Source organism: Varroa destructor, unplaced genomic scaffold, assembly GCF_002443255.2.
Source record: "Varroa destructor unplaced genomic scaffold, Vdes_3.0 BEIS01000006.1, whole genome shotgun sequence".
NCBI classification, from domain to species: domain Eukaryota; kingdom Metazoa; phylum Arthropoda; class Arachnida; order Mesostigmata; family Varroidae; genus Varroa; species Varroa destructor.
Window position 1 is genome coordinate 30,262,311 of NW_019211459.1, and position 21,852 is coordinate 30,284,162.

The 21,852-nt window shown below is 38.1% G+C and overlaps 2 protein-coding genes across 9 annotated transcripts; one reads left to right on the plus strand and one right to left on the minus strand.

Moving 5' to 3' along the window:
- Positions 1-1,521: 1,521 nt before the first annotated feature.
- LOC111252354 (transcriptional adapter 1-like) lies at positions 1,522-7,992 on the minus strand. 4 transcript variants are annotated; one of them, XM_022810081.2, is made up of 5 exons: positions 7,906-7,992; positions 7,714-7,802; positions 4,698-4,839; positions 2,566-3,474; positions 1,522-2,247 (listed from the first exon to the last, which is right to left on the minus strand). In XM_022810081.2, exons 2-5 carry the CDS (start codon positions 7,773-7,775, stop codon positions 2,017-2,019), a joined length of 1,344 nt encoding a protein of 447 aa, XP_022665816.1. In that variant the 5' UTR covers positions 7,776-7,802; positions 7,906-7,992; the 3' UTR covers positions 1,522-2,016. The 4 variants fall into 4 exon arrangements, with proteins under 4 accessions (XP_022665816.1, XP_022665815.1, XP_022665817.1 ...); XM_022810080.2 differs by having other exon boundaries at positions 7,714-7,923; XM_022810082.2 differs by lacking the exons at positions 7,714-7,802; positions 7,906-7,992 and adding an exon at positions 7,398-7,549.
- Positions 7,993-8,037: 45 nt separating this feature from the next.
- Positions 8,038-19,929, plus strand: GAA1 (glycosylphosphatidylinositol anchor attachment 1). 5 transcript variants are annotated; one of them, XM_086992021.1, is made up of 4 exons: positions 8,052-8,192; positions 12,343-12,537; positions 13,899-14,661; positions 18,704-19,929. In XM_086992021.1, the coding sequence occupies exons 3-4, from the start codon at positions 13,951-13,953 to the stop codon at positions 19,829-19,831; spliced, it is 1,839 nt and encodes a 612-aa protein (XP_086848147.1). In that variant the 5' UTR covers positions 8,052-8,192; positions 12,343-12,537; positions 13,899-13,950; the 3' UTR covers positions 19,832-19,929. The 5 variants fall into 5 exon arrangements, with proteins under 5 accessions (XP_022665812.1, XP_086848147.1, XP_022665813.1 ...); XM_022810078.2 differs by having other exon boundaries at positions 12,364-12,537; XM_022810079.2 differs by having other exon boundaries at positions 12,410-12,537.
- Positions 19,930-21,852: the final 1,923 nt, after the last annotated feature.

Consider the following 21,852-nt stretch of genomic DNA (forward strand, 5'->3'; position numbering starts at 1 on the left):
TAAAGACATCAAAGGCTTTTAGAGATGCTCGGCAGTAAGATATGAGGCACGACCTTCGCGACAAGGAACGAATGCTTTACATATAAGGTGAGGGTTACATCAGTCAATCATAATAGATGCTTAAAAGCATTCAGTTTCTATATAACGATTGGTAAAGCAAAAGTAGACTAAGCTTGGTTTGTGAGCTACAGCAGGCCAGAGATGCAATGAGTGTCTTGCCGATCGATGGCAATCAGAATGTAGCCATCTGTTTCTCATCTTCTAGCTAAGAAAAAGAGCTCGAGACAACAAATCAATGAACTATAGTGATAGAGAACCCAACCTCCGCACGGAAAATGGCGATCACTGCCTGCGCCGAAACGAAATCATAGAACAAAGTAAACACAGTTTTGGTTCATGAAGCAAATTCAATGGGCAGGCACCAGACTGAATTAGTGCCGGAGAAGACAAACCATATTATTTATGAGTAGAAAAAAAGGCTGAACTTTAACGTCAACTTGGAAAATACGATATCTAACCAAAAAAAAGGTGGTTTGGTATCTACTAATCGAAACTCACCACGACCTAACTAGGCCTGGGACCACACGGAGTCGATACTTATTGTACCAAGTGAAAGAAAAAGAAATCTTCTTGCCTCAGTGGCAGATAATTTCGCAACGCAACTCTTATCAAGGCTAAAGCTGTGAAGCTTGGGCAAAACAAAGACGACTGAAGGAAAATACAACGCATGCCCAGTCTCTGAATAAATGTAACATTGCAACCTTGAACCTTGTCGCGGTAGTCGTGAGTACAACGGTACCATGAGTTGAGTACCGCCACGGTTGAGAAGAAAAAAAAACGTGTAGAGATTAGACGCATAAGGCCTTCAAAAAGTTGCAACAGAAGCCGTTAAGCACAGCGGGAACGCCATCTGATCCAAGCTCTTACTACTAATCGATGTTTTGAAGCGTGTCTTTATACAATAAAAAAGGTGCCAAATGACTCGCGCATCACATACTGGAGCACAACAAACTCTTCAAAGAGGAAAGGACATAAGTTCAAGACCTTGACTAGGCATTTTAGTTAGGTTCGATGCAATGATGAACTGAATGCTTCGGGATAATAAAAGCTGGCTTACAATATTCGAGTATATGGCAAGGGTTACAATACTTAAAGCAGAATAGGAAATCAAAGACAGAGGAAATGTAAAACCTTTTCGAGCTCTTTAAATGAAAAAGGGCCTCCTGCGAAGTCGAGATAGTACTCTACCAGTACCAGAAAAAAGTGTGAGTTTAATGAATACTGCGATAAGGAAATGCTAACTAACCGCGACATATACCCAGATGTGAGACCCAATGTCGAAAGATGAGATTTGCGCAGTAACTTATTTCAAAAAACGAGGCGTTTACAGCAGAACATGAAATTTAAACTACCAGTTGCAAAAAAAATAAATTGAACAAGTTCCTCTAGTCAGAGCGTACTTTCAGGTTGGCAAACCGAACTGCGTAGTATACTACGCTCGAAGAGAAAAACATCATCGTCTTTGTTTGGAGGCCAATATGTTTTTAGCGTGTATTTATAGAACAGCCTACATTTGATAAAAGGAATGTTCGGTTGATATGCAGAGCAATTTGAAATTCTCCTTTGCCATATGGTGATTTTGAGTTTCCTTCGAGAACAATAAAGAAAACCTTTATAGTTGGGTTGTTCATATCCAGGTAACTAAAGCTCTTGATACGGGATCCAAGGAGTATTTTAATTGTGTAGCTTAGATGGTATATGTTAACCATTATTGTACGTACGTAGTCATTTGAGGGTGGTTAACGGTCTATTTGGGCGTCATCGATCACTCGTTTATTAAATATGATACAGATTAAATCATTTGTGGCTCTACATGGATGCTCATGGCTTGCTTCAGTTATCGATGTATTCAGTGATTATAAATATATACTACCATCGACTAGTTTTTAACGATAAGACATTCAAATAATATCAAGTACATGTTGATCACAGCAATCTATTATATCAAAAAAATACTCAACAATGAGTTATCTGCTGCGATAAATTCTCTCCAACGGGTGATCCAAAAGGACGGGAATGGCCACTTCCGCCTGTGAGCCCATTTTGTTGTTTATGCTGGTGAAGTTGCTGTTTTAAGATTTGTTGGCTGAGAGTCTTCTGCTGCGAGAAAATGTATTCACTCTCGAGTTGTTCATGGCTAGCATGTCTTAAGCCAAGCAGGGCACGTTCCATAGTTAATGTATAGACCTACACATAATAAAAAGAAGAACACCTTTCGAGTTACTCGGCAATCTTATAACACTGGTATTAATAAGAAAATGTAAACAAAACAGTCTTTAATATTGTAAAATAATAATTCAGACTACCCAAAATGTTATATTTTTCAATAGAAACTTTTTTATATAACATATGTTTCTTCTCTTTTACACCAGAAAGATAACGGCTTCTGTAAAGTTTTTTTCGGTTATACTTTTTCCCAATTCAGACTTTATAGACCTCAAGTATAGTAGTTCACATGAATATTTCACAGCAGATATGAAGCACTTAAAGACTGGTTGATGTTACCGTGTGTGAGCAGATGAGACGACGGTCCGTCCGTAAAGCATCCACCAAATCAAAGAGAGAGCACATACTAGAGTTCTCGACGTCCCATGCAGAAGGCGCACTGAATTCATTGACTACTTGCGCTGATTCCAGAAAATCACAACAATGATTCGTATGAAAAGGAACAGCTGCTCCTAAATAGGGATTGGGTGCTCGGGATGCAATGCCATTTCCTAAACGTGTAAGTTTACGACGGCTACACGCAACACGTCGATCAACCATTGCGGCTATAACGCGGAAAAGTTGAGAGCGCAATGCCTGAAGCATCAATTCAACAGTGGGTGCATCGATGTCGTCCAGCCCGTGCTCGTACGCGACGACAAGCATACGGCCATATAGAAGGGCACTTTCTGGAAACGCTTGTTCACGCATTAAAAAGCTGCAATGTGGGGCAGGCATCTCAGCCTGAGGAACGCTGACCACAAATGAGACAACATTGGGCATAGTGAGCTGATTATCGAGGGTAGGAGTAGCATTTGATTCAGGCATGAAGAGCCCGAATGCGTGTTCAGCACGATTTATAGCCGGAGGCTGAAGAGATTCAGCTGGCCGTCGCTTCCGTTGTTTAGACACATTCACTGGAGATCGAGTAGAGTCAGAAGATGCGGCTTTTCCTGACGAGTTCACTACCTCTTCCGTAGATTCTTCTTTTGAACATGAACTATATGGCGGCGATTTACTTGTATATGACAAAGATGAGGCCGTAAGATTTTTGAAAACAGGCTTAACCCGGGGGTGCATTGGGTTGTCAGAAGAGACATGGTGAGCTGTATTGGTTGACGAAACAGTAGGGGTTAGAGAGATTTTTGGAGAACTGGAATCAACTGCTGCCATGGTAGTCGAGCTGGCGGAAACTGGTGCTTTGGACAGCTGCAAGGGTGTCCAAAGTCATAATTTAAGTAGCATATTTGGGTTCTATCCTCGAATCTTTTATGTCGTCTTAAGTGCAGATGATAGTTTTATACCGTAGTATTTAAAAAGAGTTCATAAAAACAACTTGTCTAGACAAGTTTGAAACTACCCCACACAAGTCAGCTCAAAGCAACTACAATATTTTCGTCTGCATCATCATAGGCAAACATATTAACGTAAAATTTTACCAACTCTGTAAATAATTATGTTAAAAAATAAGGCTTATGAGTTTCACCTGTAGGATCCGCTGTAAGTTTCTGTTCTAACTGATCTAATTAGTGTTACATCTAGCCTAGCTGCGACCCAAACAGACGTTACAATTTTAAAATTAACCAACATGACAATTTCAGTGACAACGGGTATTCTCAAGAGAGCTTTAATTAAAATTATTTTTCTTATATATATTTTTTTTGAAACATTGCAGGACTAAGTTCTAGCTAAAAAAGAAACAGTTATAAAGACCTCACATTGTTTACCAATAGATCCAAATTCTGGTTTGCGTTCGGTTTAGAAAGAGCAAATACGCCACAAACTTTCTTATTCCTTTCTTTCTTATGTAAATATTCATGCCAACAGAAACGTTTTTGGTCCTTGGTAATGAGCAATAGATGATTTTCACTTTGCTTTTCTACAACACCACTTATATTAATTTGATGCGTTTTACTGCTTATCGCGTGGTACATGTTCGGTGCGATCTTTTTAAAACTTACTCTATCTGAAGAGGACTTCGACAAGGAGGAGGCTCAGCGGCCGCACTTAAGCCGCCCTAAAGCACTGCAAAGTTCTTATTGAGATAAAATGCGCATGAAACCTGCGTAGACAAAGGCAATTAAATACTAATAAACCTTAAACTTAGGTTTATTAGTATTTAACTACTTTTGTCCTTTTAAGTTCCTATTGTACTATGGCATAAGTACATCCAATATCTACGTATTTATGGGTTTACACTGCTGAGAAAGAGTTTGTTGTAAAGGTCGTTTTAGGTATGAACTAAAAGGATAATCCTTGCGAAAGAAAATTCATGTACTGAAGCCGTTGTAAAGGTTACTTCAGTCTCGAAACCTTTCCAATTAATAGAATTAAGAAAATTACCATCGACCTGAAACAATCTTCTAATAATAAAACACCCCAACCTAACATCTAAAAACATGAATTATGATGCAAACAGCAGCAGCCCTTACCGTGAGTAACAACTCCATAAGGTAGTCATTATGTAAAGCTACCTCGTCAGGTCGCATTAAGGTGCGGGCTTCCACCTCAAAATCTTCTCGCCTAATCTGCAAGGTAATCCAACGCCGAAGCAACTCTAGATACATGGTCCATCTGTAACGACATTATCCATTTAACACATGACTATGACAGTCCATCTAATATATTCTAGATAAAATGTAAACTGGTTTTTCCCGTTTATCAGTGGATACACCCTAATGTCGCAGCGTACACAGCAACATAAAGCACATTCAAAATACAAAAATCTACAAAAGGTGCTCTTAACATTGCGATAGAGCTATATAATTCAAATTGGAATAACAATATTTCTATTCACCTCTTAATAATGTAAGAGGCAATTTTATTTAGCCTAAGAGACTTTCGGTCACCAATATTCACCGCTTGGCGGCGCCAGTGAGTGGAAAACACTATAAGAACAGATAGGCTAATTACATTGTGAGTGAAATTTTGGAGATCTAATGGAGCTTTTAGTCATTCGAGCTCCGTTGCTCTTAAGATATTTCATTACTACATCCGTCTTCCATATTCATGTGTGATCTTATACTTGTAGTACCCACTACGAAAATCATTGATTTTTTTTTAATTGAACGATGCTAATGAGTTATTACAGAATCTCATAGTTGAAACTTCGTCGACTGTTTTCTTTGTAACTATTATACTAAACTGATATGAATATATGAGAAATCTTATGCGTTTTTTCTGAATGCTTGTGGGCTTGTTGAGTGTCCCACGCTTTGTCTAAGCTCGTTAATAACAACCTTCTATGTAATCAAATCACGCAAACTAAAAGAACGGCATTACATAACAATATTAGGTTAAAGTTATCAAATTCACTTTTTCATAGTCCTTTCTAACGCTATACAAAGTTGTCAATAATTCCCTTCAACGAAATAGTGTGCACCCGAGCGAAGTTTCTATTCGCAGTTTATCCAAAGCAAACCTGTTATATCGTGGGAAATTTACAAAGAAAACGACGAAAGTTTTTACCACCCAGAGGCATCCCGGCGGGTTATTTCTGAATATCCATAACTTATCAACTGTATACATAGAAATAACAAAAACTAGGTTTCATTGTAAATAAACTATTGTATAGATAGTGTCTAAAATTAGTTATAAAGACAACCCCATACTGTATGTTAACTAAAATTGTCTGGTACCACTTATCCATTTGTTTTCCAAAGTCTGCTAAGGAATTGTGATATTACGCTTCAAAGTTAAAATTTTAAATATACTTAAGCACTCGGAAAACGCCGCTATAAAATGTAGTTTTCCAATTTAATCTTTATTTTAAATTTAATTTAAATTCCACAAATCTAGACTTCCGTTTTTGATGTTTTCCTCAACGCAAAGAACTTCGCTACGAGAGAAAGTAATTAGCCTAATCGGAGCTTATTTAAATCTTCAATGTACAACTAAAGTGATTCCATGTACAACACTCAGTTTTATGAAAACACATTGATCCTATTAAACAAATTACCGAAGTTATGTGAAACATGTATAATTAATCTCAATTCGCAATACAAATTTAATTTAATGCCAGAGTTCTATGAAGCTAAAAAATCTGATCGATATTCGTCTTTGTTTTTAATTTCTGTTACTTCCAATAAATCTGTAATGACAATGTATAGCATTGCTTCTTATATACTTCCCAATGTATTCCCGTTCCCTTCATTTTTCGTGCAAAATAACGGCTAACTGCTACAAAAATAAACTGATTAAGCACGCCGGGTTTCAAACTGATCAGGTATTGGACTTTATTCCTTTCGCCGGCGGCTCGTCATGTACAGCTGTGTTTGCAAAGACCAAAGCTTTATCTATATTCCCATCCTACAATGAGATGATCTCAAAGAAAAAATTGATGTTAGAAGACCCAGTTTAGTGTCTTAAATATTATAGCGGCTTTAGCCTGCCTGGCTGACTCTAGGTGGCGTTTTTGTTGAATTTGTATATTTGTGTCAATCTGCATAGGACCTTTGTATCAACTACCACAATGCGGTGATACAGCCCTTACGCCAATGCTACTAGCCGTTCAGGTCATGTGGCCAAACAGCTACTTTCAATTGCGAATTACAATATACAATATATTTAGTTAGGTAAGATTGTGCACAAGAATTCCCTAGAGGAGATAGATAATTTTGCTCATGACCTCTAGTCGGTTAATAGCGTCCGCTACTGTGTACCACCTTTTCTGTCGCAGTAATAATGACCACTATAAATAAACAAGGAAATATCTAACACTAACTTAAAATATTGTGTGTTAGTTGGAACAGTGTTCAATCGTCGCTACAATAGTGATTAACTGTACATTAATTAGCGAGGGAAATTAAACTGTAGGAGATATTGAGACGTGTATGATAATGCTCATGGCTGTCATCATAATGCTGTTCAGCAACAGTGTCGCGAGTGCAATGACATTATGTTTGTAAACACCATCAGCATTAATCAGGACAAAGTGCTACCTTTGCCCCGTTTTCAACGTGAAAGCGTAAATTCTGCTTTAAGTACATTAAAACTGTTTACCTCTTGTTTCACCGTGAACTTTTGATTTGTATCAAGGTTGCCCCTTCCTATTAAAACCCTCTTGTGAAAAGAAGAATGCCATTCGGGAAAATCAGTTCTTGGATGAAGGTCTATACTAGAAAACAGTTTACCTTGGCACCGATAAGTTTTGGACACACACCGCAAATAGCACGAACAAAACTTGCAAAACGGCGACTTGAAAAGCGGATTCGATATCAGACAGACATCACCAGCGATAATAAATGAAGTAGATAGAAGATAGGTGGCGATTGAACTGCTAAGTAATCTTGACCAAAAAAACTATTTCATTTGGCATATTTTCGTTATGTAGTTACCTGGAACGTGCTTTTATCATGCGAACTTCTTTATATATGTGTATACAATGATGGTTAATTTATGCCTATATGTAATGTGAAATAAATTCAATTACTTAAAGGTAACTCATACCTGCCCGCCAGCGATGCTGCTAATCTCCTCTTCAAAGTCGACAGTTGCGTAGTGTCTGCCATCACTTGCTGCCAGACCGATAAATAGGCCTGAAATAAATGATAAACTCCTCAGTCGAAAAGACTATTTTAATAAGATAATGGTAGTGACGTAAACTTTTTCAAGATCTATGTAATTTGTGGCTATAAATACTTCGTTTTGTTATCAGGTGCTGCTTGTATGCATTCATGTATTCAGATAGCAACCGCTGCCTGGGTGCAGCCATTTTGGATGTTTACAAACAACAACCCCTATATGTAAACAGACAGAAGGTTAACACAGTATTTTACAAAATCATGTATCTCTTCAAGTGCGTTAGCAACTGTAATGACTGATCAAAGAACTTGGGAGTAAATCAATCCACAGTATTTTAAGATCTTCAAGATTGTTGATTCTTGCCTATGGATTGTTTGCAGATCACGCCAGCAACGCTAAGCGAGGTTCGTATACTAAGAAAGTGTTCCAACTGTACTGAATTGTTTGTACTGTCCTATGGAGACAACGATCTTTCTCGATTAATTGCAGTAATGATTATAGCAGGGTTTATTTATTTTTACTTCAGCAACTAAATTTGATGCTATTTGCAGTCAATTAGAGTGAACTGAATTTGTATGAAGATCATTACTTCTAAATTATTTTTAAGTGTAAACTATTTTACTTATTATTTAATAAAATAACTTACATATACTTATAAATTGTGATTCTGTGTGGCAGATTACATAACAGTGGGAATTGACAATCTGTTACATTACGTTACTAACATCACAAATCATTGTCTGAATAAAGCTAATTTTTTAGCACGAGACATAATTATTACCCAATGGTTTATGAGTTATTTACAAACGTATACGCTGCATTATTTAATTTCTTACGCAATATTTCGTATATATATGCGCGAAATATCTTTTGATATTTCCGCTTGGTAGATAATGAAAGTGATCATTTTTGTTTTTAGTTATTCTTTTCATTTAAAGTGCATATGGGCGCGGTTCGAGGGCTGTAAAATTTTATATTTATGCTTTATGTAGTCTCTCGGCATGTAAAAAAATTCAGATGTTTTCGTTTCTAAGGCCATAATGGCTTTGGATAGCTATTTTCCGAGTCAAATGGTCAGAATAATAATATACGCAAAAATACAAAACTCATAGTGGAGCTTTGCACTTTTGCTTTAAGGAAGAGATCTTTTTAAAAAAGGGTAACTAATTTTTGTCTGACTAATTCGTAAACGGTGTGAGGGGCTTTGAATCATCATTAGACAGAAGTTTGCGTAATGCCGTTTTTATTACAAAAAAAATGCACTACACTTTTATTGATTTTAGAGTTTTATTTAAAAAGAGTCTGAAGACAGCGTCAATAGATTATGATGATAATCGCGTTTGGTTGTGTGACGTTTGGCTCTAATAAAGTCCTATAGATTCTTGCGGGCACAATTCTTATAATGCACCAAATTAACTCACACAGTTTACAATACCTACATTTTGCCCTAGTTACAACACAAAAAACAAGAATCTTCAAAAAAACACTTAAAAATTAGGAGTCTTTTACGTTAAGGGGTAGCGTCACGGTAAATGCGAGCTACTTTTTCATCAGTTAGCAGTGCCGTAAAAGGGGGGTGATTTTGAACTATTATGATGTTTTTTTTAATTTTGACTGGCATTTTTTGGTAGGATCGGTATCCTTCGTATTGTTCCGTCGTCCATGTGTTTTCTCAATTTCTGTGCATTGGGGACACAGAGCTAAACAAAGGTTAAAAAATTTTATTAATGCGCTTCACAGAAATGACTTTAAGGACTTATGATATTGGGTTGAATGAATAAAGATGAAATGCATTTTGTAAAGCAAGCTCAAGTTATCTTCCCCTATCCAGTCTAATTTTTCCTACCGTTATAAGCGGAATAGGCTTTTTTTTAATTAGATAGGGGCAAGGTAACTTGTATCGTAACTATTGCTTTTAAGAAACAGGCATCAACTTTTTTGTGCTTGTGAACCATGGTGACCGCGTTATTGTGGAAAAGGATTTCATCAACTGTCATTCTTTGTCACCATTCAATACTTCTTATTCGCTTCACGAACCATAATCTGCTTCGATGATCTGTTGTGTATGTGTTTTTTCGATGATCAAAACTCCTAACTAAATAACCCACTTTTCGGATCTGTGCTTAACTGTTTTATTAAAAATCGACTTCAGTAAAGATGGCAATGTTATCAGCTTTGGGTCCCCGAGCGTTACATAAATAAATAAAATTTTACACCGATAGTTAGTTGAGAAATAACCGACCTACCCCTGGAAAGCTCTCTATGAACGTTATCGCCGTAAAGAAACATGAAGTTTTTTGAATTGTCATAACAAAGCATGTCAAGAAATCATAACCCACTGTACACGTTGTTGTAAGGGTCTGGTTGGTAAACGATCACGTAAAGTCATAATAAATTGCAGTGGACTAATGTAGCGTTGTTACAGGTAAACAGAAACGCGTGTTCTACATTACACTAATCTTATACATAATTTTTACATTTCGATCACGCTTAGCCTACTGGATGTCTTTATTGTGTTTTCTGTGTATTTTTGCGTTTATCAGAAGTGCATTTAGATATTGCTGACTGGGCTCCTGTTCTGCCCAGTCTAACTGTTGTTCACCGTTGTTGAACCATTGTCGACTCGAATCCTTTGCCATCAAACATCACATCGATGTATTGAACACAAGCTCAGGTTCCTATATCTGAAAATGAATCGATTAATGAGAGTTATCTCCACGCTGAGATACATCCAATTACCAATGGGCAATAAATACCAAACTATCCGTCGACCACGAAAGCGCTGAACGAATTGCATTTAGAACGAAAGACATCCTATGCTGCTTTTACCTGATTATAGTCGATGATCGTGACTGAACGCATTATGTTCTGATGTCTTTCTCCAACCAATGGTCGAACCAGTAACAAGTCCGTGTCCTCAAATCGGAACGAGAGAGGACACCTCCCGATACGTAGTTCTAAACCATGCCGATCGTTCCGGAGTAACCCGCTACTCGCGCCGTTGTAACAAAACTAAAAAAAAAAAATACCGATTTTACCGTCCGTCGGATACTCGGATGCCATCTTCATGTTCAGCTATAAGTCAAGCGGAATTCACATGACTTGCACGAATTACCTGGCCTTTTGGTTACCTCTCTTGCTTTATTTGTGGCCTCGTCTCACTGAAGGTTAATGCTAAAAAAATCTGACCACCTCTGTGAACGTCAAGGTCTTGATGTCTGGGCTGCTATTTTGTTGCTACCGAAATAAAGCGGACCGATCTGGCTTTGATCAGTAGACAGAAACGAACGTTATACAGCCACACGCTCTACCGTTATATTGCCATTCACATATGTTTATTCTATCAAGATCATATTATATACATTGTACTCTACTACAATCAGTGAACGTGCTTTTGAATCCCACATCGGCATCTGTAGATAAAAAGGATCACATAGTTCTAGGCAGAGATTGCCTTTTGCGCACCATTTTTATTTAAACAATTTAGACAGGTTAAGGTTCTCGACTGTCACCGTCAGTATAGCAGCATCCTAAAAAACTACTACGAGAAACTGATTAACGCATTTAAGAGTCCGTCAAATGATCAAGTGGTGCACTGTAACTATAAAAGTGTAATAACTATAGCAAGGTAACTATAAAATGCTTACTGTTAAAGGCCGCGCAGCTCCATATCGCCAACGGCCCAAAAACCCCAACGTAACGTCCTATGGCAACGTGTCAGTTGTATGCAACATTGAGGTCATCGTATAAATCAGAGGTTACGACACGCGGAACTGTGACACGAATAGTGCAAAATCACTCAATATTTCAGAGCGCAGTAGAAATAACATTTCAAAATCCGTAACACCAAACAAGTGTATATTCGCATTGTATGAAACTAAGACTATGGCGATGCTTTTGTATTCCGCAACTCTGCACCATCAGAAGAGATTTTTGTTAATAATTTTCATTCGGAAAAAATTGAGCCCACTCAACGAGCATAGGAGTTAAGTGAACTCTGCGGGGCCTGTCACTGACGGTCATTGTAGAATATAGTTCCACAGTGTAAAGTTTTTCACGCCCCGTTTTTTTAACTTCTCACATAGTACTGATACATGCAATATTTTCAAAGGCTTGCATTATTCGTGCTTGTGAAACATCGTCGAATATATTAGTGGTGCAGTGTACATGATACAAATCAGACATTTTGAAATTGTCATTTAGTATGATTACTCTGGGCTAATGTAAGTTCTATACACCAGTTGTATCAATGTTGTTCTGACCAATGGTAAATAAAAGTGACTTCTCACAACAGTAAAACGAAAAATTCCGAGCAAGTAAATTTGAGTGTATGAAACCGCATCGTCTGTCAAGACATACAATTTATGCAATGAGCGATAAGGTTCCAGCCACTTAATTAACATATAATAATACAGTAGACCAAGAAGTAACAAATAGACAACGGCTACCCACAAAAAAGATCAAATGTTAACCAAGCGTTTATTAAATGCCTCGCTCACGGAGTTTATTTTTAGCTAAATAAATTCTAGATATCTTTGTGACGCTGGGCTGCAGTCCATTTTCTTTCTTCACCAGGAGGAAGTGCCGCCATGACTAATTGTGTGTAGGTTCTTCAACGAAGGGTTACCGCACAGATGAATAAATCAGCCAAGTCTAGTGCAGGGGCGGCACCTGTCACCGGATCTCACGCTAATGGAATTCATCGTGAGCCGAAAAACATGATTTTCGAGGAGAAATCATTGTTTATAGGTAAAATGGCTTATTACACAGAATAAGCATGCGAAGAGATTAATATGGATAAAGAAATCTGTGTAAGTGCTTGGTTAGATGCGGAAAGTAGGTTACAGAAATATATAAGGATTATCAATTCGATCTCTTACGACATGCATTTTAAACTAACTTATTCTGATATTGGTTAAAATTGTAGTCATTACTGTATTTATTAAATTTTAGACAATGCTGACACATTAATTATATAGAAGTGTGCTTGGGTGCTCCTTCTGCAAATGACTTGTACAATTCAATCCGCTCGCTATTGCTATGATTTGGGTATACCTCACTACTTGAATATACATCAATTTTTTTATTTCAATAACCTTTTTTCAAACCCTTATGACTTTTTTCAAGTTGCCGGGAAACTGTTTTGCTAACAGCAACAACGCTACAGTACGCTCACTACAATTTCTTATCAAAGATTTGGAGTATTTACGTACAAATTGCAGTACTTCTCGCATAATGTTATTGTTTGCGTAGTGTTTCTTATTACATCAGGAGTGAACACTGTACCTAGTAGTTAGTCTTGTAAATACTCAAAGTGGCTAGCTTCATCTTTTACTCTTTCAAATAATCTGCTCCCAGTGCTTAGGCATATACTGGAGGCACATATCAGGGGCCTCGGTTTTGCGTTCTTGGTCCTAAATACCAGTTTCAGTATTTCTCACTCTCTTGCAAATAGAGGTTCCCAATTGTTATGGCGTCTGTAAGCTAACTACAAGCTACTTTTTTCGCATTGACACGAAAATAATGAATAGAATATTTCGGCAAGCGCAGCTATCTATAGCTGTTAGAGATGGGGCGAAAAAATGAACTCAGAAAGCTTATTTGCGAGCGTCAACTGACCCAACCTGACGAGGATGTCAAAATATGACTTAAGTATATCACACCTACTATTCTAGTGATAGCCTCCGTTCTTTATATGCGACTCTGTGGAGTTTTCATAGCATCCAATACCGCAGTCGGTAGTGGCTAAGCTACTTCGAGCTCCTGCTGGCGGTTTGACCGCCCCATATCTCCTCTACCGGAGATTCTGAAGAATCTCTTCCTACGGCGACCAAGCTAATAACTTTTAGTATTTTTATGCCTAGATTAGTACATTGCCAATAAGAAACTATGTTGAACGTTTTTAAAATGTTTTTTCTTTTTTTTTTTTGTATCCTTTTGCTACGTCGTACTATTGCTTTAGAAACTATTTTAAACTGTTAACATGTTCTCACCACCCCCAGCCTGTTTTCATAACTTACAAGCAATACGCGAGCAATATACGTAATGCAACAGAAACAGTAATGTATTTGCGCATACTGAAACGCGGAATTCTTGAATGACTGTTTCAGGACGCTTTCTATAATAAAGTATTCGAGACTGCCAACGTACGGAAGCTTCCTCATGGGCCTTTTGTCATCGTCAGATGGCCAGAGGCCTCGCCTACTGGGCCTTTTGCAGAGATATTCGACTGTGCTCTGTTTGCTCCTCTACCCCATTGGTCTGATTCTTTTTGCGGGTTTAGCCTGGAAGCCATTAAACGAGCGCACCTATTTCTCAGATAATTCATTGCTCCCAGGGATGGTCGAACGTGCGTCACGAATTGCGGGTAATGCCGAATCTCTTCTGGAATCCCTGGAGTTAGAGGTAGCTGAGCATCCAGGTCTTCCAACTGCGTGGCTGGCCGGCGAGTTTCGTCGGGCAGGCCTTGAGGTATATCGGCACAATTTTTCACTTGCATACCCTTTTGGCACACGCCAGCTGTATCACGGTGAGAATCTCTACGCAATCATGAGAGCACCGCGTACTTCGCGGACTGAAGCCATCGTCATTTCTGTGCCATTTCGTAATTCCGCATCACCCCACGGCTCCACTTTAGCCTCTATCGCTGCGGTGCTTGATTTAGCAAAGCATTTTCGTCGACAGCTATATTGGTCGAAGGACATCATATTTGTAATTACAGAGCATGAATTAGTAGGGCTGCAGGCTTGGCTTGACGCTTACCACCTCGTCGAAACCTCACCTGGAGTAATTTTACCTGGTTATTTAGAGGCTCGTTCTGGATCTATAATGGCTGCAGTGAACCTCGAGTTACAGGACAAGCATATTGATCAGGTAGGAGAAACTGCATGTAATTATAGCTGAAATCTTATCTTTAATCTATGTCCATTTTATTTGCAAGCTATTGGACCTCAATTATTATTCCAAATTCGGATACTTCGAATAGCTTTTTTAACCTGATTTATCAAATATTAGTGATATGTTAATTTGTATGGCAAAGAAGACTCGGTCTTGCATAAAAAAACTAGCGACAGCTGGACAATAGCTCATAAAACACCAGATACATTCCGAATACGTGCATGCTTATAAAATATTTGTCCATAAATCATTATTGAGTAATAATAGAAGGAATTGCAGGTTAACAACTAGTGACCCACGTTAAAGAAATTAAAGAACAAAACTGGGCTTTTTCATAGTAGCTTCCATAGCCATAGGTAACTTACAAGGCGTTGTTGCCTTCCCTCTCTACCTTTATTCTCTTAGAGGTTAGAAAAAGTTGCAACAGATCTTATAGAACGATTTTAAAGTAACCTAACTATGACGGTAAATACGATCTGGAAGAACTTGAACTACTAAAAAAAGTGATCTCAGTTGACTGAAAGTCCCACGTGCGTCATAATGAAAACGTTGTCATGCAATAACAATAGAATGCGTTGTCGGTCCTTTGTAATTTATACCTTGAAGGCAGTGAAATATTACTATATCTTTACTAAATCATCATACTGGGACTTTAATGATACAACGCATGGTAAGGATAGATGTAACGACTCGTTCAGTACTACTTTAAGCATCCTAAATTACTTTTCTATTTTATGCAAAGAAAATGATGCAAGCTATAGGTGTACCTATAGGTGATGAAAAAGGAGTCCTTAGAGAACAAGAGAAAGCGTGCTTACGATGTCCATAGCAGAATAATTTTGTGGCTAGATGTCGGGAAAAATGAGTCAAATGTAACGGGTATGATGGTAAACATTATGATATTATAAACATAAACTTTAGTTACTAAGTTTATGCTTATAATATCATAAACTTACTATCATAAAAAAATACTTAAAACCTTTACTAATTTAGACAATCTTGAATCTGAATTGCTCAACATTGTTACAAACAGACCTCGCCTTGGCTATACCAACAACGGTCCAGATATCTTTGCAGAATCATTTTAAATGAGAATTCCGTAAAGACTAGACTAGAATTCCGACTAGATAGGTAAAAAAATTGGGTCGATATCACTTTAGGTAGTAACCATAACCATCACTGTCATCAATACCATAGTCTGGCAAGTGCCAAACATTTTGAACTATAAAAAACATTCCCTGGTACTTCACGGCTGATTCAACCCAGGTGAAAATATGGCAGCGAGTCGTTTAAGTAGCCTCGACACTATTACAAGTATCATACCTGTCGGCTACACCAATGAGGACGCTTGGTATCAAACAGAAGAGTCCGTAAATATCTGTTCGTTTAAAATAGGGTCCTGATTGGGGCAAACCTTCTTCTAAACATCGTTCTGCGCGTTAAGAAAATTGCCAACGAAAAGGCAGTGTTTAATGCTCGATTAAGATGATTTCCCTAAGGTAACTAGATGGCCAACTAATATGGCCCAAGACCAGAAACAACAAAATACTGAGAAGTAGAGCGGAATATATCAGTTACGCTCGTTGATCGGTGATCACAGTGTTATTCTATGCAAATCATTTTGTGACACAAGGTACACTTCCTTCAGATTCTAACTGGTAAAGACTATTCGTGCAATTATACTTGAAATCACAATTAAACAGCGGCCGTATGTGTTTATCTCGGAACATAGCCAGATATTCGAATAGCCAGATTTGCACTAATCGGCTAGTAGTAAATTTTGTGTCAGATTTCAATTCTCTCAAAATGCAAAATAGAGGTGAGCTTCTCTGCATATTTTTCTTCTCAATATGATTGACTTAGGAAATTTCATTTGCAATATGCGTGCAATATGCGAAGAAACAGTCAGCCAATGTCTTCTTCAAAACCGGCATGTTTTGACCTATTTTACGTAATTCTGTATCGCGGTTTTGTATAGTTCAGTGTCAATTTCATGAATTACACTACGAATACGGTGTTTAGTGTCTTAGACTGGTTTCGACTCTGTTTGACATACATGGTCCTCGCAGGAAGAGTTGAAGGTAGTTAAATCGTGGGATTGGAGTGGCTACTCGGTGTCACCGCTGCGCAGGGGCGCGGTGAAGTCAACTGCTCGGATTTTAAGCAGATTTTCTTCTATGTAGTGGTGCAAGTTGCCGCAGTTAATTGTAACTAAAGGCTATTCGCATTCAATGCACTTTTCTATTTAGAGAAGAATTTCCAACATCTTGCGATAGCGCTTGTCATTGGCTACTGCCGTTTTACTGTCACAATAAAAGAAAGAAGGCACAATGGCATTGTTGCTCAAAAAGCTGCGCCATACGGTGGCTCTTTTTAAATGAAATTGTTGCTCAAGACTGACTCCCAGATTTTACGCAACAATTTTGTTTCTATATAGCTGTGCCACCCAACTCAATAGCCACACAGCGGAAAGTGAGCTTCATTTGAGGAAATAATGTGATCAAAGAAGCTGCTAGAATGTGCCATTTGCAGTAGTATGTGCTCAATGAACAAACAACATTTGTATTGGTTCGAATTTTCTAATTGTCAAGTTAATTATACCCTGCAGGAATAAAAACTTTACTCTAATTTTAAAATACGTTGCAGACTGCTCCTTGGTAGGCTGAGTTGTTGAGCACGACGTCGCGTTGAAGTTGTGAAAATCTGTATGCACATCGCATAGTATTACAGCAATGTTGAAAAAGGCGGTGGTATGACTTTTTTTTCACTGAACACCTCATTCAGAGGGTCATTGGCTAGAAATTCGGTTTTACCTACAATAGTTACGTTATCCGGGTCATAATACTACCCAGCAAGCATTTCTGCAATTCATTTTCGGATCACAGGCTTTTCATTACAGAAAAGTTGAACAACAACCTTCGTGACACGTGTAATGTGTACCTGAGGTTTGCGTAAACAATTGATAACATGTCAGTCATACCCACATAAAATTTCTTTGCTAACAACTTGGTTGAAATAGAAGAACTGTCAAAAATACAATTTTAGACGGCGCTTAGCTTATCATTACGATGAAGATTTGCTGCGCATGAAGAGATTGAATTATAACTGTGCTTGGCGTATGCGCCGATGACAAAGCACTGTTTTACGCTATGGTTGAAAGTTTATTTACATGGAATAAGCTTTTATATGGTAATACCCATTTTGAATGAATGTATTGGTGAGACCGCAGTTGAATAAACTCCGCATTTGAGCCAATCATCTTGTAAATCCTTTCGGCCTTTTCTTGAAAATAGCTTCTTCGATTTTGGCGAGCTCTTGTAGGTTGATTTGCTTTGATATAAAAAACGCTGTGAGGAGAGCACTATGCCTAGGGAAACTTTCATTCGTGTTTGAAATTAAAAACGTTTTTTTGAGGACGTAACTTGCGCTAGCACATATTGTTACCGGATTGGGTATGTTTTCCTAATATATTCGGTACCAAAAATATTATATTGCTAAAATACATCGTCAGAAGTTACGCATGAAGAAAAATCATATTCATGAATTTTTATTGTTAACAAATGCAGGTATATTGACCAATCATATTAATAAAAATAACGCGCTATGTGTTAATAAATCTACAAAAAGAGACCAAAGAAGCGCAAGTAAGTCCTCCTGATACTGTGGAAGGTAAGCCTTCGAGGTGCGTCTGTCTATAGTCAGAGATTAAGTACCAAAGTGGTTGTAACAATGGGCAGCAGTGCGCCTTCTAGGCACATTCGTTGACCCAGCATATTTGCTCATAATTTGCGAGGAATTGGTGTGGCCTGTAGGGATACTGCGTCATCCACGTGATATGGGGCATGCTGAAACACTTATAAGGAATCCTATTTTCAGTGACGACAAGAAATCGGTTCATAATGTAGTAGAAGTACAAATATGTACTAGATCTTTTGTTGCAGTTTTTTTTAATAAAGGTTGCCTAAAATGTGGGGTTTCCTGTATAAATCTTCAGATAAACATTTTTTGTGTATTCCAGATTGATGTAAAAATTTTTGGGCTCAATGGTCAGCTCCCAAATTTGGACCTCGTGAATACCTGTAAGGATCTTCTTCTCCGGGAGCGTGTGCCCTATGTGCTTGAAGGTCGTGTGGACCCTGAAGAGTCAAGGTCTTTCCACGGTTGGAAGCATGCGGCCACCAACTTCGTGTCTCAAATCGCTATACAGGCCACCGGGGCGCCGTCAGCCGGCCACGGTTTATTTCATAGGTTCGCGATACAAGCCTTGACTCTTCGTGGTGAACCCAAAGTTCCTGGATATCGGCACGTAGGTCTGACTCCGGTTGGTCGGGTGGTTGAGGGCCTGGTGCGCTCCGTCAATAATCTCTTACAGAGGTTCCATCGATCATTTTTTTACTACTACCTTCCATCGAGTGATCGCTACGTCTCCATCGCATATTATATGACTGCGTTTGGTTTTTTAACAGGGGGTGTGCTTTTTAAAGCTCTGGCGCTTCTACTGGAGTTGATGGACCAGCATCCATCAGTATATCTTACTCTACTATGGCGGGCATTACCCTTCGTACTAGGTCTAGAGGCATTAGGTGCTGGCCTCTTTAGTCTAGTAACGCATGGGGTAGACATCGTGAAGCACCTGGTGCCTCTCTATACTCAGGACGCTTTGTATGTGTTTACAGTTGCAGCATCTAGTTCTCTGCTACTTACACCTCTATTTATTAGGAACGCGGTGCACCCTTTAGCGCAACGTTTATTGATGTACCTGCATTTCCTTCTTTTAGTGGCGCCACTGTCGATGCTAAATATATCATTGGGAACAATTGTAGCTGCACTGGGCGTACCCGTGGTCCTTACCGCGGGCGTGAACTGTCCTTTGCCTATCCGGATTATGCGTCGCTTGTTACAGTTTGTGACCAACCCGTTGCTTTCCTCGTTATTACTTATATTTTGCTATGCGGTCGTATCCGAAACCGGGAGTCTCAAAATTGAAAACACTGAACAATTATATCGAGCTTTAAATCAAGCATTACAGGGTCATCGTCGGCTATTTTTGTTTGCTTTAGAGGATTGGTATATGTATGGGGCGGTAACATACCCGCTATTTTGCCTTGGATTTCTTCCCGTTTGGTCCCACATGTGGACGTTATAAATAATAAAGATATTTGACATGAGAAATGCTTTAACTTTTTTGCAGTGTAAATATTATAAAATGAAACAAATAAAGACCTTAAGGTAAAAATGAACGTAGATCATGGGCAAAAATATGTATTTTAGCAGGTATTACGGCTTGAAAAGGAGTCATCACTAGGAAAACTGACTTGGACCTGTTTACTCAAAGTGGCATGTAGTTTGAGGGAACTTTTCTGAGGGATAATACCATTGTTTCACTATTTATATTTGGCTATTAAATAAGTTTATCTGTTTATACATAGGATTTTATTAAAGGATTACACAATATAGGTTTCAAATAATAAGTTTGTTATTTAGTCTTACCCTTAATTTATTCAACGTTTTTTTCTCACTCAATATTCATTATATAATATTTATTTTCACACCTGTTTAATTTCAAAACGTTTGCAATGGAGAAAACATCATGCAGTCCAGTTCAGCCAAAATTCAGTGAACCAGAATTGGCCAGAATGTAGTCGCCTACGTCCTGCATTGACCATTTAAAGTTCTTAAGGCGTTGCTAACTCATGTTATTAGGCACTGGCGTGATACCGTCATTCAGCATTTTTTTTTTTAATAAAAACCAAAGTTAAAATATCAAAAAGTTAGAGCTAATTAAAAAGTCAAAACAGAACAACTAAATTTAAACCGTTAAAAAGGTAAACGAAACAATAACGGAACCAGCAGAATACAATATATTAAAACTATAGTTTTAAACGTAAAATTAGATAAATCCGAACACTCCACGGCGTTGATTATATTGTCGTTGATATTGATTGGACTTGTTTGGTTCCTTGATGTTTCATCCAGTTTAAAGAAATTATAGTACATACAATCACTTATAGAGTTAGCTCACCTTATCCATTGTCCGTTTAGTATTTCATCAATCTGTTGTAATATAAAAAACAGTTTCCGCTATATTCAGTTCAAACTGTAGTTCAACTGCATCCTACACCTTCACACTAATCCCGTTGCAAACTTCATAAGATCTTATAGTACCAGTATAGTATCTTATAGTATCTGGTACTTCGTTGCAACTATGTCGTTACAGTAACCCCAGCTCTTTTCTCAGTCAATCCATTAGCAACATTCGTTTTGCTCTTTCGCTGGAATCTTGTGATAGCCTAGCTACAATACTTCCATGTTTATCACATTAGCATATAGCATTTGATCCATGTTATATCTGACTTTAAACCCTGTTGACAATTTTCTACTTTACGTCAGTGACCCCATCACATTGGTGCAATTATTCTATATTTCTGTGTTCGTAGGTAATTTTCCTGTTGGAATGAATGTATCAAAAACCTTGTAACTATGTTGCAATAAATCCGTTAGTACGTTAACGTCTGTATGTGTGTTGCTATTATAAGAAACAACTGAATTCGATCTTAAAAGATGTATTATTGAAATGATGAAGATGAGCTCGATTAAAATTGTCAATGAAAACTTCTTAAAAGCAACTTAAACAAAAACAAATTTTGTTTGTGCATGTAAACTTAACTTCCTAGCATGCACGCTACGCCAGTCGGAGGCCTTTATTGGTTTAAACCTAGTACCCTTCTACAATTATTTTCGCTCTCCCCTTGAAACGTTGTCCTAGTTTCAATATCCCGTTGCGTTTATTCTGTTTTCCCATTTTAATAAACTCTGCCCTACCCGGAAATCTTTCACAAATTCTCAACAATTATCGAGAAAATCGGAAAATATACCAAACTTCTTCGAAGTACCTCAACCAATCGTCTTTATCTCGTCGGCAGCTCATCCTGAGATTTAACTGAATTACTCCTGAAAGAATTAGCTTAATGCGATTACCTTACAGGGTCGATTTGCGCCGGAGAGGTACAGCCGCGGCAGACAACTAGATAGATGGACTCCGTTCTAGGAGTACAGGCGGATAGATAGGAACGAAAAATCGAAAACAACTGTTCTGCCTATTTTGCCGGTTATCTAGCAAGTTAGCCGAATTAGCATAAAGTTTCTCACTTAGAAGAAAATTCGGAA